Source organism: Cavia porcellus, unplaced genomic scaffold (assembly GCF_034190915.1).
Source record: "Cavia porcellus strain 051 isolate PalLab524CR breed Dunkin Hartley unplaced genomic scaffold, mCavPor4.1 scaffold_40, whole genome shotgun sequence".
Lineage (NCBI taxonomy): Eukaryota > Metazoa > Chordata > Mammalia > Rodentia > Caviidae > Cavia > Cavia porcellus.
Genome location: NW_026947523.1, coordinates 3,907,296 through 3,924,066, shown reverse-complemented (window position 1 = coordinate 3,924,066; position 16,771 = coordinate 3,907,296). Strand labels below are relative to the sequence as shown.

The window sequence follows — 16,771 nt, the reverse complement described above, 5'->3', positions numbered from 1 at the left end:
CAAGCTGGCTATGTGGTGCACCCCCTTTCACTGGGAGGCTGAGGCAGGAGGATGGCCATGAGTTCGAGGTCAGCCTGCGTTACATAGTAAGTTCAAGGCTAAACTACATAGCAAGACCCAGTCTCAAAAAAACAAAAAAACAAAAAGAACTAGTAAGTTTAGCAAGGTTTCAGAATATAAGCCCAATTTACAAAAATTAATTTTAATTTCAATATACTATCAAGAAACAATCTCATATTGAAATACACACTAGAACAAACCTGTACACTGAAACCTAAAGAGTACTAATGACAGAAATTAAGGCTAACCTAAATGGAGGAAAGCACATGCCCGGGGCCAGTGCTAAGAGGTCCCAAATTGACCCACAGATCCAACACAGCCCCTACCAAAATCCCAGCAGGTTTTAGACAGCAGCTGAAAAGCTGATGCTAACACGCACACGCAAATACAAGCACTGAGACCAGGTAAGGGCGCAACCTTTCCTGTGTACTGCTGTCGCCTCAGCCCCTGGGAGGTGCCTGGCCCGTGGGAGGAATACACGTGGTCAATAACGAGGATGTGTTGGATGAACGAACAGAATATCAAAGAATTACAGGCCTGGAGTGGCAGTGCACACCTGCAATCCCAGCCCCGGGGAGGCTGAGGCAGAAGGATCACTGTGAGTTCGAGTCCAGCCTGGGCTACAGAGTGAGTTCAGGGCCAGCCCACACTGCATAGTGAGACCGTCTCAAAAAATTGAGAATGAATGAAAGGAAGTGGAGCAAAATATTTGTCAGTTTTCATTTCAAGACAAAACTTTTCTCTATACTCCCCAAGAGGACTGTGTTCCTGTTATATAAACGCTGTGCTGAAGGGAGAGTCCGTGTGGGACGCAGGAGGTGTAAGAACACCCTCAGCCTCCTCGGGGCAGCCACGGCCTTCTCCACACACCCGATGCCTGCGTGTCCCCCCCAGCAACATCTGTCTTTGGGTTTGCTCATGAGGCTTCTGTCATATGACTGAAAGAATTTCCTAGGCACTAACATCTTAGCAGTATTGTCTTTCACAACGCCTGGGATATGTGTCACACTGAAAGCCTTCCCTAGCCAGAATTAATTTTTTAAAATTGTTTTATGATTTATTTTGTCATTTTTACATTAAAATTTTTGGTTCAGCTGGAATTTAAGCCTAAGAAATGACAAAGGGATCCAAGTTTTTTTTTTTTAAAAAAAATACCCATTTCAAGATGACTGATTGAAAAGCATACCTTTTCCCACTGGTACTAAGTACTAAACAACATCGTTACATTTCTGGCCTCCAAGGAGCCAGCAATACTTTAAAACTTCATTTAAAACCTGAGCATTCATTTGCTTTTATTTTATTTTTGAGACAGGGCCTCTCTAATGCAGTTCAGGCTGGCCTTGAGTGCACTTTGTAGCCCAGGCTGGTCTTGAACTTGCAACGATCCTCCTGCCTCAGCCTCCTCAGTGCTGGGTTTACAGGCGTGAGCCACCACGCCCAGCTTTCATTTGCTTTTATTTCCAGATTTTTCTTGACTACTTACACATGTGAACTCTGGGCTCAGTTTACCTAGTTACAAGTCTTGTCCATACATCCTCTAAGGTGAATTTAAACTATACATTAATTTTAAAAGAACCAACTTCTTTATAATACTGAATTTCCTTGTTAAAAAATAAAACTAACATGTCTTTTTTGTTCAAGTTTCTGTTTGATTTCTTTAAAGAAAATCAACTTTTCACTAGCTGTTTCTTAATGAACTGAACTAAGACTACTTCAGGCAAAACTCCTCTAAATGAGATGTGTTACTTTTATATAAATATAAACCGACTGCCAATATCTTTTAGTAGAGTTACCTTTTTTGATCAATTTCTTGCTGCTGTTTAACATGCTTATTCTCAAATTCACGAATATTTTCCAGGCCAATTTCTTCACAGAAGTCATGGAAGATTTCATCTTCTATCTTTAAAATTATTTGAAAACAACTGGTTTAATAACCAACTTTAAGGAATACACAGACAATGCTTAAATGTAAGTTTTTCACTCCAAAGTTTTTCTAGATTCAAACAAAAACTACTCAGACCAAGCGTTCTTATCTTTACCCGATGCTTTCTGTTTATCCATAAGCTCTGCCCATTTTCAAGTTTCTTACTGAGGAACTAAATCAAAAGCTATTAACTGGCCTTGTTGGATGTGTTTGGTTTATAGACTGTTAATACAGAGCTCAAAGGATTCCACCTACTTTAGTCTCACCAAAACTTAACTCCCGACTTAACCTCTTTTATGGGGTACACACTGGGGGTTGAAGCTGGGGCCTCGCTCACGCTAGGCAGGTCCTGTGTCACTGAGCTGCAACCCCAGCTCTGTCTGGTCACTGCGAGACAGGCTTTCTCTAAGCTGCCCAGGGTACTCCTGTCTCAGCCTCCTGCGCAGCTAGGATCATGGGTATGTACCATGTATCCAGCTAAGAAACTGCTCATTAAATGAGAGTAATACAATAGTACCTAAGACAGGGGAAAAAAAAAAGAATTAGAACATAGACTTAAGAATCAAAAATATGGGGCTGGGGATTTAGCTCAGCGGCATAAGCGCCTGCCTTGAAAGCAGGCAGTCGTGAGTTCGATCCCTGGTACCGATAAAAAGGAAAAAGACAAAAAAACAAAAACAAAGGTAAGAATCAAAAATATTTTTAAACACCAGAGTGAACTCAATCCAACAAAATAATGTTTAGCCTCAATAGTTTTAAAATCTTGCATTATGTATAATTACAGCATAAGAAAGACCTGTTGAACAGGAGGACCGTTAAAAGCTTTTGGATTTAGGTGAACTGATACTAGATAGAAATCTGTTAAGGCCATATTTTGACACTGTTTTGTTCTGGGTCTGGACAAAAACCACGGCACCAGTCTCTAAACCTAGCCATACATCCACAGTACTGTCAAGTCATTAAAGACACTGGGGATACTTAGCTTGGAGGTAAGTAAGAAGCAGCATAAACAGGACTTCGACTGCGCGAGGAAGACAGAACTAAAAGCCACAGGTGCGAGTCACGACGGCTGTGGAACAAGTAACTCTCCCAGGGCTAGTGAGACCAAGCGTGTCTGTCACTTCACAGGCAGGGGCACAGTGCCCCGGGCCAAGCACTGTGCCTGGCATGAAATAAGTGTTAAAAAGATAATGACCAGCCTGGTGTGCAGCACATGTCAGTAATCACAGCGTGCGGGAAAGCCAGGGGAGAGGGATCTCAAGCTTGAGCCCAGGCTGGGCCACACAGTAGGACCCTGTCTCAAAAACTGAAAAGGGGGTGCAGATGTAGCTCAGCACAGGGGCTCTGGGTTCAGTCCCCAGTACTGCAAAAATGAAAACAGAAAACCCAAAGGAAAGTTCTCTCCCTCCTAGTGTTAAGAGCAGTGGAGAAAGAAAGAGGTTCCAGCTGCTATAGCGGGCCAGGAGAGGCTGGAGAGCAGAACACAGCAGCACTGCTCTTCGTCTCCTAAGAGCGCCTCTCAGAAGAGGCGAGGGAGCATAAAACAGTGGCACACGCCTGTAATCCCAGCACTCTACACCTGAGACAGGAGGGTCGCCTTGAGGTGGAGGCCAGCCTGGCTATGCAGCAAAGCCCTGTCTCAAAAAAAACAACAATAGAAAAAGAATGCAAGGAAACTGATGTGGCAAACTGTGAGACTCAGCTCACCAGCTGCTTCGGATAGGGTGCTGCTGCTGTGTTACCCCCCGCTCTGCACACAGGCAGGAAGCCCTCCATCTGGTGTCCTGTCTGGAACTACAACATTTAGTATTAAATAGAACGCGCATCACCTTATCTATCTTTTCTTGAAATTCTTCAATTCTTTGTTGTTGTTCTTGGATTCCTTCACTTAACATAGCACACTGAGATTCAGTGTTTAGTAGCTCACTCTGTAGCTGAGATTGCTCCTAATAACGAGAAAGGAAAGTTCTCTTTTTAACACAGCCACTGAGAGAGTCCATGAGTGAAGGCGGTTCTGGACAACGGGGTTATAAGGTTAATAAGAGTAATCAAAGACGGTGATATAATCTCACCCCAAGGTACAACACCTAAAAATTACATGTCAACCTATAATTCTTGAAAGTCTGTTCTGGCTCTGATCTCCATCGAACTGTATGTAGGTCTACCTACCCGGTAAGCAGCGGCAAGGTGCTTCTTTTTCAGGATGTCTAGTTCACTCTGTGAGTATCTGAGCCGTGTGTGAGTTCCCTGCGCTAGAGTCTGTATTTGTTTCAGGTCTATTTCCTTGCGGAGTGTCTTCATTAAATCCTAGAAAGGAAGAGAAATCAAGAGCATTCTCCCACAGAAAAGCGCCTCCCCTTTCAAAGTGCTCTCATCTGTCAGCAGACCCACCCGCCTCTCCGTCCTCAGCTAGGCCGCTGCGACTGCAGACCTGCCTCGCCTTGCCTGGTGCGCTGCTCTTATTTGAGAAGGGTTTCCCCATGTTGCACCGGCTGTGTCAATCTCCTGCCTTTCGTCTCTGACTTGCTGAGGCTACAAGTGTGCACAATCACATCCAGTTTGCTACATATTTTCTTGTAATAATTACATCTTTAAAAACATCGGTGATATGTGAATTAAAGTTGTACACTTACTCAAATACAAGAGGGCAGGAAAAAAAAAGTTGTACACTTTTATATTAACTGAATAAGTTTCAACCTACAAATATAGCTTATTTTGCCGGGTGTGGTAGCTCACACCTATTATCCCAGCACTCAGGAGCTGAGGCAGGAGGATCGTTGCAAGTGCAAGACCAGCCTGGGCTACAAAGTGAGCTCAAGGCCAGCCTGAACTGCACAGCAAGACCCTGTCTCAAAAAGACAAAAAAATAGATACATATAGTTTATCTTTTCCTCTAGTTGCATTTTTCCAATAACACCGAGTTTTCCAACCTTGGAATTCCATCCTGATATTACTCTGATTCCTTTTTTTGTTGTCTCAGCAATCAAACTCAGGACCTCGCACCTGCCAGGGAGGCGCTGTGCGCCAGGCTACACCCCGACCGACCCGCTGCAACTTTCTGAGGCCGTTCTGAAAGTCCTGTGTCTTGAGTGTTAGTTGGGCAGCTGCTTCAGTGTCACAAACCAAAACACTTAACTCCCATGGTGATTCTGACTTTAGAGAAGAGACAGAAGTTGCATGGTGCCACGTGATAAGACACTGTGTTTACATCTGACAGACACTGCCATTAACATCTGATAAGGGAACAGATAAAAATACAGTGAAATTTTTGTTTTGTTTTTTGGGACAATGTCTCAGTATGTGGCCCAGGATGGCCTTAACTTGAAGTGATTCTCCTGCCTCAGCCTCCCAAGCGCTAGGATTATAGGTGTGCACCACCACACTGGGCTGAGTGTTTAAATTATAACATTTAATACAGTAAAAGATGCTTGTCATTGACCCATGGGAAATATCCTCCTTCACCCCACTGCTGTTCACACTGTCTCTTTTAATAGGTTTTATAAATGTGAGCATTCACTTTTTTGGTCGCCTTTGGTAACAAGTTATACAGCATGGGCCAGACGTAGTTTTGAAACATCCGTGTATTTGCGCATAGATCTCATCTCCCATTAAACAGCTCTTCATTCCTCTTCTCTAGCCGCTGGAAGCCATCATTCAGCTCTGTGCCTCCGTACCTGACTTTCTAGGGACCGCTTATTAGTGGAATCACAGAGGATCTGTGCTTTGTGACTGGTTTATTCTCTTTAGTAAAATTTCCTCGAAGTTCCCATGTTGCAGCATATGCCAGACCCCCCTTCCTCTCTAAGGCTGAGGAGTGGTCCAGTGTGTGGAGCCCAAATCACCCTCACCAGGGTCAGGTGAGACAGGGAACTCAGTGCAGATGCGGCTAAGGAGAAAGACGCTTTTAGAGTTCCCCATCTTCTCAGAATGCTCCCTGCGCCCGGGCCTAAATGTACGACCTTTTTAAAAGGTGAACATTTATATTTATACCTTAGACTAAAACATAGAATGCTTTACACTTACAGAAAAGACTAAAATCAGTCAAGTAACCCTGTCACAGTCCCTCCTTCAATCAAAAACTGCTATCTTTGTATACAAAAGTTGCCAGTTAACTAGAAAAAATGAAAACACAATTTGAAAGCATTCTTTGCACCTGGTACCAATTAAAGGTGATATTTACAGGAACAATGATCACAGTATTTCACACCTGTGCCTTCTACAGGGTGGAGATTCAGCTCTAGATGACTTTCTTTTGCAATCTTCAGAATTAGGTCTACATATGACAATGCTTTAATCCAGAAGTTATGAAAGATTTATGATTTGGCTAAAGATCATGCATGCATGACACAAAGAACAACATAAAACGTCAAACACAGTTGGCAGTAAACAGGAACAAACTCTAAAAACAGGCTCCATGAAGGAATTATGGCCAGGCCTCCTCCCATGAATCCCAGAAGGGAGAAACTGGACCGACAAGGAGGGGGCTGGGATGGTGGGCCGGGGGGACCCGGGAGGGTGAGGGCGAGAAGGGAGCACAGGGGAGCCCTGCGTGGTGACAGCGATGCCCTGTACCTCACTGCGGGAGCAGTGACATGACCACATGCCCCTGCTAAGACGCACTGACCTGTTGCTGTGTGTGAGTTACATCCCAGTAAACCCAACTAAAAATTCAGAGAAAACACAGCTCAAGTGACTGAGGACAAACATACTTGCTATATAAATAATTCTTAAAATAGGCAATAAAATAACAACTCAAATGCTAAACATACACCGGAAATTTGCACTTCATTTATAACTTATTTTTACTTAAAAAACCAGCTAGTTTAAAAACACAATTATGTTCCTTAGTAGTTTGAAACTTGTATGACATAGATTTACCTTCAGCTCTTGGGCCAGCTTGCTTCTCTGGTCTCTTAGATTCTTTAGCTCTTTTTCATCCCAGCATCTAGCCTTGTGTTTTAAATCACTTGATCCTCCAGAGACGACCCCAGATTTTAAAAAGAGTGTTCCATCAAGAGCCACTGTCTATAAAATTAAAAATATTTTATCTTGGAGAAAAGTACACAAAAAGATGAAAATAAGGGACACAATGTGGCAATTTTTACAGCTAATAATTCTTATTTTATTTTTGAGAATTTTTAGATTTAAAAAATGTACTATATTTTACTAATAAAATATCTATTTATAAAGGAACACCACTAAACAAACCACCAATATGAAAGCCATTTAATGAAGACCCAAAGCAATTCTTGGCAACAAATTAGTAGTAAATATCAAGTTCAAAATGGACGTACATTAGTTCCAAATATACTCAATACTGAGAAGCAAACACTAGGACTCGTTACACTTGCTATCAAATAGCTTGCATCGCACACTCCTGTTCCGAAGCCCCTGATATGCATGTTAATGGAATGTGAAAGTGGCCTTCCTAGCCGGGCGTGACGGCGCACACCTGTAATTCCAGCTCTGGTGGGGCTAGGCAGCAGGACTGGCTTGAGCTCAAGGCCAGCCTGGGATGGCTACATAGTGAGCTCAAGGCTGGTCTAACTACATGGTGAGAACCTGTTCTCAAAAAAAAAAAAAGAGGCCATCAAGAAACCAAATAATAACCACAGTTCCTCTGAGTTACACGCTAAGCCACCTACGTTATGATTTTAAACTTACTGCACTGTGTCTTGGAGACCACTCCATACCTGTACACAGACAGCATGTGTCTTTTTTAGAAGCTGCACACTGTTCTATCACATGAGTGGGTAGGATGGCTGGCTGGCTTTCTTGCTTGCTTTCTTTTTTGTGACAGGGCCTTGCTATGTAGTTCAGGGTGGCCTCAAACTTGTGTTGATCCTTTGGTCTCGGCCTCACAAGTGCTGGGATCACAGTGTGCACCACCACTCCCAGGTATATACAGGCTTTATATTTTTATTTAACCAGTCTTACACACATGAGTTAGTTCCAAGTTTTCTTAGTACACACAATGGTTCAGTGAACACACATTTCATAAATCTGTAAGTTCATCTATATCTAAGTCCCTACAAAAACTACAACAGGTAGAACTGCCCATCATGGAGATGTAAATTTATACTCTCACAGCCCTACATAGAAGAGCCACTCTCCACATAGATGTTACTGAATTTTTGATCATGGTCAATCTGATAAGTAAAAATACTACCCCCCCAGTGTGGATTGAATGGTTCTTTTCCATAATACTGCGTGAGACAGAATGAGCATGCATATTTCCTTTGATAAAAATAGTCAATGTTTTATGTGTGTGTATGGATATGTGTTACTGTCGGCTGAAGCCGGGGCCGTTATAGTATGGTATGGTATGGTATTTTTGGTCTTTTTGAGACAGGGTCTCACTATGCAGTTCAGGTTTGTAGCCCAGGCTGGCCTTGAACTCACAGCCATCCTCCTGCCTCAGCCTCCCAAGTGCTGGGACTACAGGCGTGTACTACCATGTTTTGCTCTTTTTTATGTTTTAAAATAGGGTTACATTAAATTGTTAAATTCCCCGGGCTGAGCTCACATTTGCAACCTTCCTGCTTCAGCCTCCCAGTGCTGGGATTATGGGTTGTATGTTACTGTACCTGAGTGTTCATATTCTTTGCTCATGTCTTCCTACTATTCTTCTTACTATGATTTGCAAGAAATTTTGCTCTTTGAGTCACAAATATTCTCAATTTGGCATTTTTCCTTTGATTTTGTTGATGATTGTATTTTTCACTGCAGGGAGCCAAACCCAGGCCTCACAAATACCAGGCAACAGCTTCCCACTGGAGCTACGTTCCCAACTCTGCTTACAGTAGTTTTTGCCATGCAGAAATTCTTTATGTCGGTTTATCCACCTTTTATAGTGTTTGCCACACTGAAAAGGCTTTCCTATCTGAGATTAAGAAAAAATTTCCCTACAAACTTATACAGTTCCACTTTTTACATTTACAAATCTAACATACCTAGAACTTACTCTTAAATAAGTGTGAAATGTAGCATTCCCAGCAGAACTGAAACAGGTAGTTTTAGTCACTTTCTGTCCGGGTTCTTTTGTTGTTGTTCTGGAAGTGAACCCTGGGTCACACATACACCAACCATTTGCTCTACTGCTGAGTTACATCTCAGGTCCTGTTTAATTTTTTTAAAAAATGACCTTTTTACAAGTTGTGGAGCTCCTTAGTGACATTTTTCTGGGTGCATTTTAAAAGGGCAATGTATAAAAGAGCTTTCTGGGTGTTTTAAAGTAACAATTAACTTGTATATGGGTGAAGGAAGCAGATACCTGCGGCAGCTCTGGATTGGGTGACGGAATCCATGGACAGAATAATCATATACACATAGAGACTCTTTTTTTTTTTGGTCTTTTTCCTTTTTATCGGTACCAGGGATCGAACTCATGACTGCTTGCTTGCAAGGCAGGCGCTTATGCTGCTGAGCTAAATCCCCAACCCCTACACCCCAACACATAGAGACTCTTGGTTTTAAAATGTTGATACCACCAGGCATTGTGGCGCATGCCTGTAACCCCAGCCCTTGGGAGGCTGAGTCAGGAGAATCATGGTGAGTTCACGGCCAGTCTGGGTTATACAGTGAACTCAAGGCCACACAGTGAACTCAAGGCGAGACCTTATCCTTCCAAAAATATGTAAAATAAAATACTGACCTATGTTTTAAGAGTACTTAAAAATTGAGTTATCACAAAAATATGGTACCCAAATTATAGCCAGCAGAGCTTCTGTGGTTTGCAGTATGTAATGTATATGTACTACATCCACAATTAAAACAAAATATTTTCTGATGTCACTTGCAATGTTCAAAGAAAATTTCAAAATATGACATTATCCATGGAAAATCAAAAGCATAAATTCTAGACAATGATTCCTATGAAAATGTGAGATCTCTCTTACTGTTCTAACCAACCTAAAACAGAAAAAATACAAAGTCCCTCAAATGTAGTTAAGATACAAATAAAACTGAATTTCTCAAATACTACCTAGGTAAGAACAAAACACAGGGATAAAGCATGTTCTTATGGATAAGAGAGAAACTAAATACTTACTATATGAATAAAGAGTTTTATATTCATACAACTTCTTTAAATTAACTGTACACATCTTTAAAAGTCAATTTTACAATGTTTTTTTTTTTTAATTTTACAATGTTTTACAAATACACGTCACTTTTAGTAGAGTTAATTAGGTAGCAAAAATAAGGAAGAGATTTCTATATCTCTCTTATTACTCCTATTTAAGTTTAATATGTAGAAATCAATGACAGAGATTACTAAAAAAAGTAATGACCTCATTAACAGTATTACTGATAAAGCACCAAAGTGAATGAAGAGCTAATTTTGTCAGGAAAATGATGGAATCTAAGGCTGGAAACTCTCATGTCTCTAAGAATAGCTTGCTCTGTATGAATCTGCACTTCTGGACCCTGCAGGTGAATAATCAAATGACTGCCACACTTCCAGTGCTCTCTGCCAGGTGCTGTCATCGCATCACACCTGGTGTCACCTAATTTACCTCTCGACTCCCATGAAGGCTCAGGAGCCTGCCTGATTGCTACATTCCTAAAGCACCTCCAGACTTATTTTATAGTCTATACCCCCTAGGCATTATTTACCTTCATCATAAATGTCATTTTAAAAAACATGTAATTTGAGGACTTTAACCCTGCTCAACTAAATACACACTATTCAAATGTAAATACAATAATTTTTATTAAAACCAAAACTATTTTCTTGAAAGACTACCACAGGAATCTCATTTCAACTGTTCTATTATACACTGAATTGTATTAAACTTTGATATATAACATAGTGCTTCCATTAAACATGTAAGAACCCTGCGTGTAAAGCAAGCACCTAAAATTTCTCTTTCTGTTTAAAAACGTATTTACTATATAGGAAAATGCATGGAAAATCTGGGGTTTAGCAAAAATACATTTTTTGGACCAGAAATTGAACTCAGGACCTTACACTTGCCAGGCAGGTGCTGTGCTGCTGAGCTGTATCCCCAGGCCCCTAGCAAGAACACTTATTCCATATAAATTAAAAAGAAATCAACTATTTCAGGGTATTATAGTAAGTCTAATTTCTAGCATATAATTCTTGATGTTAGGAAATGCTACATAAGTTAATTTCTTAAAAACTCAACATTATAAAAACTACTGAAGTGATCTTATATTCCACATTGATTTTTTTGTGTGTGTGTGTACATGTAGTTGTGGGGATTGAACTCACAACCTTGCACTTGCCAGGCAGGTGCTTACACTGCTGAGCTAAATTCCCAGACCAGATTTTTCATATATATATATTTTTTTCATATATATTAACATCACATATAAATATTTTTCATATATATATGAAAGCACATATAAATGTATGTATGTAGGGGAATCTTATAAATACAGGTTCAACTTAACCAAAGGTGAGCCAGGCCTGGTGACACACACCTGTAATCCCAGCACTCAGGAGGCTGAGACAGGAGGATCCTTGTGAATTCAAGGCCAGCCTGGGATACAAAGCAAGCTCAAGGCCAGCTTGAACTGCACAGTGAGACCCTGTCTCAAAAAGATAAAAAATGAGACAAAAGCAGAAACAGCTTAGCCACAGGTGCAGGCCCAGTTTCTCTCTTACCTTTCGTCTTTCGGGTCCCCCAAACGCAGTGTGCCTCGCTTCTTCCACCGTCTCGCAGACGAGCCCGTTCCCACACACAAACTGAATCACTCTCTTCAGCGGAGGAAACTGGGTCTTTATGACATCAACCATCATCTTACAGCCCTTAAGTTCCCTCAGTCTTTCATTGATCGGCTTGATCTGCAAGGGTTAAAAATACTTCATATGTTAGTAAAATACAAGTCAAGTACTTGTTACATTCCCATAAAACAGAGACAACAAAAGATCAACAGCACGCGTTCATACACAACCAAAGCTTGACGAGGACGTGAGAAGCTGCACCCATATTGTCTCATGCAGTATTTTTAAACACTACCAGCCTTAATCAAAAGAAGACAGACTTCCCAGAGTAGACACTGGTGAAGTCCTTTATTATTTAATGATGTGCTTCATGCTGTCCAGATCCCAAAATCCAAGAGAAAACAATACCCATTTAAATATGTGTCAAAAGAGCAGCATAACGCTGCGGAAACTTAAAAACCATTCTAGGCTTCAAGGATGGAGGAAGTCTTCAGACCTCCTTAGACATGACTTTCAGGTTGGGTTTACAAATCAAAATTTTTAAAAACTTGCAATGTGTTACTGAAAACCAGGAAGTATGGTCTCATTTTAGTTAATAAAAAAAAAAAGCAAAAACACTGTACTTACTGAAACTATGTATAATTGGGGACATATATACATATACACACATATATACACGTACTTATATAAACTGAGTAATGGGAAAGCATTTAAAAGTAGTATAAAGAGATGAGCACTGAGAAGAGGGGGAAGTATTCCTTTTGTACTTGATATGCTTCTGTCTTAGATTTTTAAGAAATCTCAAGTAAGCAGTGAGTAAAACAGGACTGGAAGAGGCAGATAAAGTCGGGTAAGAGAAGGTAGTGAGCAGGGTGTAAACGGAGGCACGGGGGCACTTGCCCCACTCCTCCTCTACACAGGTGCTACACAGTGGGGTTCACACATCAGCTGCGGACCTTTGTCCTCCACTTCACAGATAAGAGACTGGAGCTCAGGAAAATCAGGACCAAATTAAGAAGGTTTAGGCAAAGGGCTGAGAGGCAGGCCCAGGGGAGTCCAGCTCCGTCACATGGGCACTTACCAGCCACGTACTCAGGCTGCAGGGCAGGGTTCTTGACTGCTGGACCAAAAAGTTTTTTTAGTAGGCCAAGGAAAATCACTGATGGATACCAGTCATTTAATAGAATTCTGGATTCAGGCTAGGTAAAGCATGTCAATACACAGCCAAGCTCAAAATTTGTCCTGCAGCACCCAGAGCTGCAAACTGGACCAAATGTTTCTACGTGAGACTGAGCTGGCCTTTTACCAACAGACCACACATGCCGTGGGCCTCTGCTGGTTCCCCACGCAGTAAATGCACTGCTGGCCAGCAGGCAGCGGGGTGCAGTGACAGCTGTGGACTCAGAGACGGACTCAGAGACACTAAGTCAGAGTGGTGGCCAAACTGAACTAGGAAGACACGACACAGTGTCAAGGAAGAGAACACACTACCCATCTACCACCCAGCACCAGATGGCTAACTGCGCACAGGCATCTGTGCTACAATTTGTCCCAGTGTGGCCACAGTTCTGGGCAAGAAAGTAAAGAGACAAGATACGATGACCACTCAATACCAAAGTTGCAGCTTTCTTACATCGAGGTAATCCAGAGCGAGGAAGGTCTCAGGTTCAGCCCGCTCCTCCTTCAGAAACCGAATGCAGTCTTTTGCCACCTTTTCAGAGGCTACTACGATGGCAACCATGTACCGGCCAAAGATCTTAGTCACAGCCAGCTGGTACTTCTTATGAATGGGGTGACACAGATCCAGCAGCCTTCCAAACTGCACAGGTTTCAAAAGGAAAGAGAAGACAAATACACGCTGAGAAGCACAATTTTGCTTTCTAATAGTAAGGAAGCACAGACAGAATGGCTGCAGTTCTGTGCAATGACACACACATCAGTCGCTCATTCCGTGGGAAGCAGGGGTCAGTACGCAGTGGCCACTGAGGCGGACGGCATTTCATCTAGTCTCACTTAAGTATCACAATTTTTTATAAAAGTACAGTTATTAAGTAATAATAGCAAATCGTATTCATTCATTCCTTTTTTCACTTGGAAAGAATCTATAAGGCATCTACTATATTCTGGGACTGAACTAGACATTACTGAACAAACAGCTTCTAATCTCATAAAGTTTTCAGCATAGTAAGGAAAAAAATAATAAAAAGGATGTAGAAAGCAGAGTTAGATATGGTAATAAAGTTTAGAGTGCTGTAAGGGTACAGTCAGGGACTAGGTTGGCCTAAGAAATCTGAAGGACCCTTGCCCAAAGCAGTGTTATTTGAGCTGATATCCTCTGAGTGGCCAAAGCTGGGTACAGTAGTAAACACCTGTAACCCAGTACTCTAGGGAAGCTGAGGCAGCAGGGTTGCAAGTTTGAGCCCAGCCTGGGGAACTCCATGGGACCCTGTTTTAAACAACAGAAAACGGTTGGGGATGTAGCTCAGTGTAAATGCCCTGGGCTCAACACTTAGTACTGCCCACCCCCACAGGAAAAGTATTTGAAGCTAAAAAACCTTTATTAGAAAATATCTGAGTATAAATCATCCAGACCCCAATGCTCTAATGATTTAATTTTATAGTTTTGTACTGTGTTCTATTTGTTGTTTTACTTTAGGCATACCAGTTTTGTTTTTTTTTTGTCTTTTTCCTTTTTATCTGTACCGGGGATCGAACTCACGACTGTGTGCTTGCAAGGCAGGCGCTTATGCTGCTGAGCTAAATCCCCAGCCCACCAGTTTTCTTAAGACTTTTTCTGTTTCCAATGTTTTTTTTCCCATTTAAATCTCTTTGTCTTTTCTTTTTCGGGATGACAATTTTATTTCTGGCTGTGTATTCTACCCTTCAATATTTTTTACCTATTAGCCTGTTATTAAGTGTGGGTCGTTGTCTATAATAACGTCTGATCTTGTCTTCTCAGCTCTGCATTTTTTAAATTAGTTTTACCTCACATTTGAATCTGTTTTTAGGATTTCAGCTCTTACTAAATTGTCTATGGCACAAAATACGGGGAACTCTGTGGTGTCATATCCTAACCCTGGCTTTCCCCCTCCCCTGCATACACTGAGATGCATCCCCGCAGTGGCTGCGATGACCCCCTCCCTCTGTGCATGTGGCAGCATCTGCTGGGATGCAGAAGCCTTGGCTCCCTTCCCACAGAACCCAGATGCTCACCTCTGCTGAGCAACAGCTGAGAGCAGGGACAGTGCCCCTGTTCTAGCCACATCCCTATCCCCCGTGGATTCAAGAGTGCAAGGCTCAGGTGAGAGCTGGCCGGGCTCTGCTTGCCTGAGTCTCTGGCTCCACCCTTCCTTCTGGGCTTTTCCTTAGTGTCGCATACCTGGGTTCCCCTTCAGGGCAGGAAGACACCGCTCGCTTTGGAGAGAGGCCTTCAGCTCGGTGAGGAGCCAGAGATTCTTCACTCCCACCAGAGAGCACTAGGGTTGTTTCCTGATTCATCCGTTTTTTAAGTCTAACTCTCCACACTTAGGGAAAGGAAGCAAATACCGCGCACAACTTTTCTCCTCGGGGAGACCCAGGAAACGGGAGTGAATTCTCAGGGATTGGTCAGTTTATCGGTTTAACTTAAACAAAAGTCCGGAACTGTTGCCCTTTCCTGAGGTTGTTCCCTAGGTTGTTCAGCTGTTGAGCCGCTGTTTTGTTTTGTTTACTAACTTTTGGGATTCTATAAGAAATTCAGGGATTGCGAGTCTGGGACCCAGCCTTATCCCTGCATCATTATTCACAGGCCAAGGCCAACATTTAAAGAGTCAGAAAGAAGAAAAACAAGGCTATAAAGGAGATGAATAGATGGTGGACAGACAGGCCAGAACTAAACATGAGCGCATTCACCGTGGGGGCCACCGACAGAGGTTCAGAAACAGAGCAGTGGTGAGCAGCACCAAACACTGCCAAGGGACCGTCACAAAGCTAGGAAGCCATGGCATACTGGGCTCAGCAACAGGAGTCAGACGCCACATTCCTGGTGCCACATGAAGTGACAGTGTGAGGCTGACATCCCCACAACATGGGAGGATCATCACACCCTGCCTGCAAAATACATGTGGTAATCCTGGATGCGGCCTGACTTAGAGAATGAAAGTATGCTAGTGGCATCCACTGCAGGGGACGGGGCTTAGACTGCCTGGGGACAGCCAGGGCCCTCAGGGACACTCGTCCGCACGTGAGCCACTGGCACTGCCTCTGTATCACGCTTCTCCCTAGTACGTACTCATCTACAAACACTGTGCAAAGTTGGTTTCCTCTTACCCTCGTTATACTGTGATATTTACGCAGGAATAAACCATCAAATACAAGACACAATTGATTTCTGAACTACCTCAGTACCACAAAAGTAAACTAAAAACAGACGTTCTGAGCTAAGATCTCATAGTGATAACATTCCTAACCCGAGAAAGATCCCTTTCCCCAAAAGAACAGGCCCAGCACTTCTGCTTTACTCCTTCTGGTTACCACGGAATCCGGGTACAGCCTCTTAAGGTGCTCCAGCACCTCTGCTCTCTTGAGCTCACGCTTGCCCTCGTGGTTATCAATTCCCGCATTCTGCAGGTCACTCATAATACGATTCAATTCTTCATTAACTTCAGACATTCTTGATTTTGCTTTTCCGATTTCATCCAACAGGGTTTCCTCTTGCTGTCTTTTCTCTTCCAAGAACTCCCTAAAAGACAACAACGAATTATATAGCAAAAGGATAAACCAAAACTTAAAAACTACAAATGCAACACACTCTTGCCTGGATTTGCAACAGAACACAGTAGTGCTCTCTTAGTTTTTAAAGGCTTAAAAAATACAATGTAATATATCTAATACCAAACATGGACAAAGGACCTCTTAATCACTCTTTATTGATTCAAAAACTACATTTTTTTAAATACTGAAAAAATAAAAACAGCTAACTTCAACCAGAATAATCATCATGCATTTGAAAGTAAGGAAATGCCAATTAAAAACAAATCCTCAGTGGTAAACTACCTAGGTTGTGTTAGCTCTCACCACATAACTCATTACTTCTTCATAAAATACTAATACTAAAA

At 42.1% G+C, this 16,771-nt stretch overlaps 1 protein-coding gene across 1 annotated transcript in view; it reads right to left on the bottom strand.

Annotated features, from left to right (window-relative positions):
* The window catches only part of Smc1b (structural maintenance of chromosomes 1B), a 52,753-nt gene that overhangs the window by 16,259 nt on the left and 19,723 nt on the right, over positions 1-16,771 (bottom strand). Inside the window, exons 9-15 of the mRNA XM_023564393.2 lie at positions 16,188-16,395; positions 13,309-13,494; positions 11,616-11,795; positions 6,863-7,009; positions 4,154-4,291; positions 3,814-3,930; positions 1,854-1,960 (exon numbers count right to left, since the gene is read on the bottom strand). Of these exons, the coding sequence (XP_023420161.2) occupies positions 1,854-1,960; positions 3,814-3,930; positions 4,154-4,291; positions 6,863-7,009; positions 11,616-11,795; positions 13,309-13,494; positions 16,188-16,395 (1,083 nt within the window). The remainder of the gene's footprint in view (positions 1-1,853; positions 1,961-3,813; positions 3,931-4,153; positions 4,292-6,862; positions 7,010-11,615; positions 11,796-13,308; positions 13,495-16,187; positions 16,396-16,771) is intronic.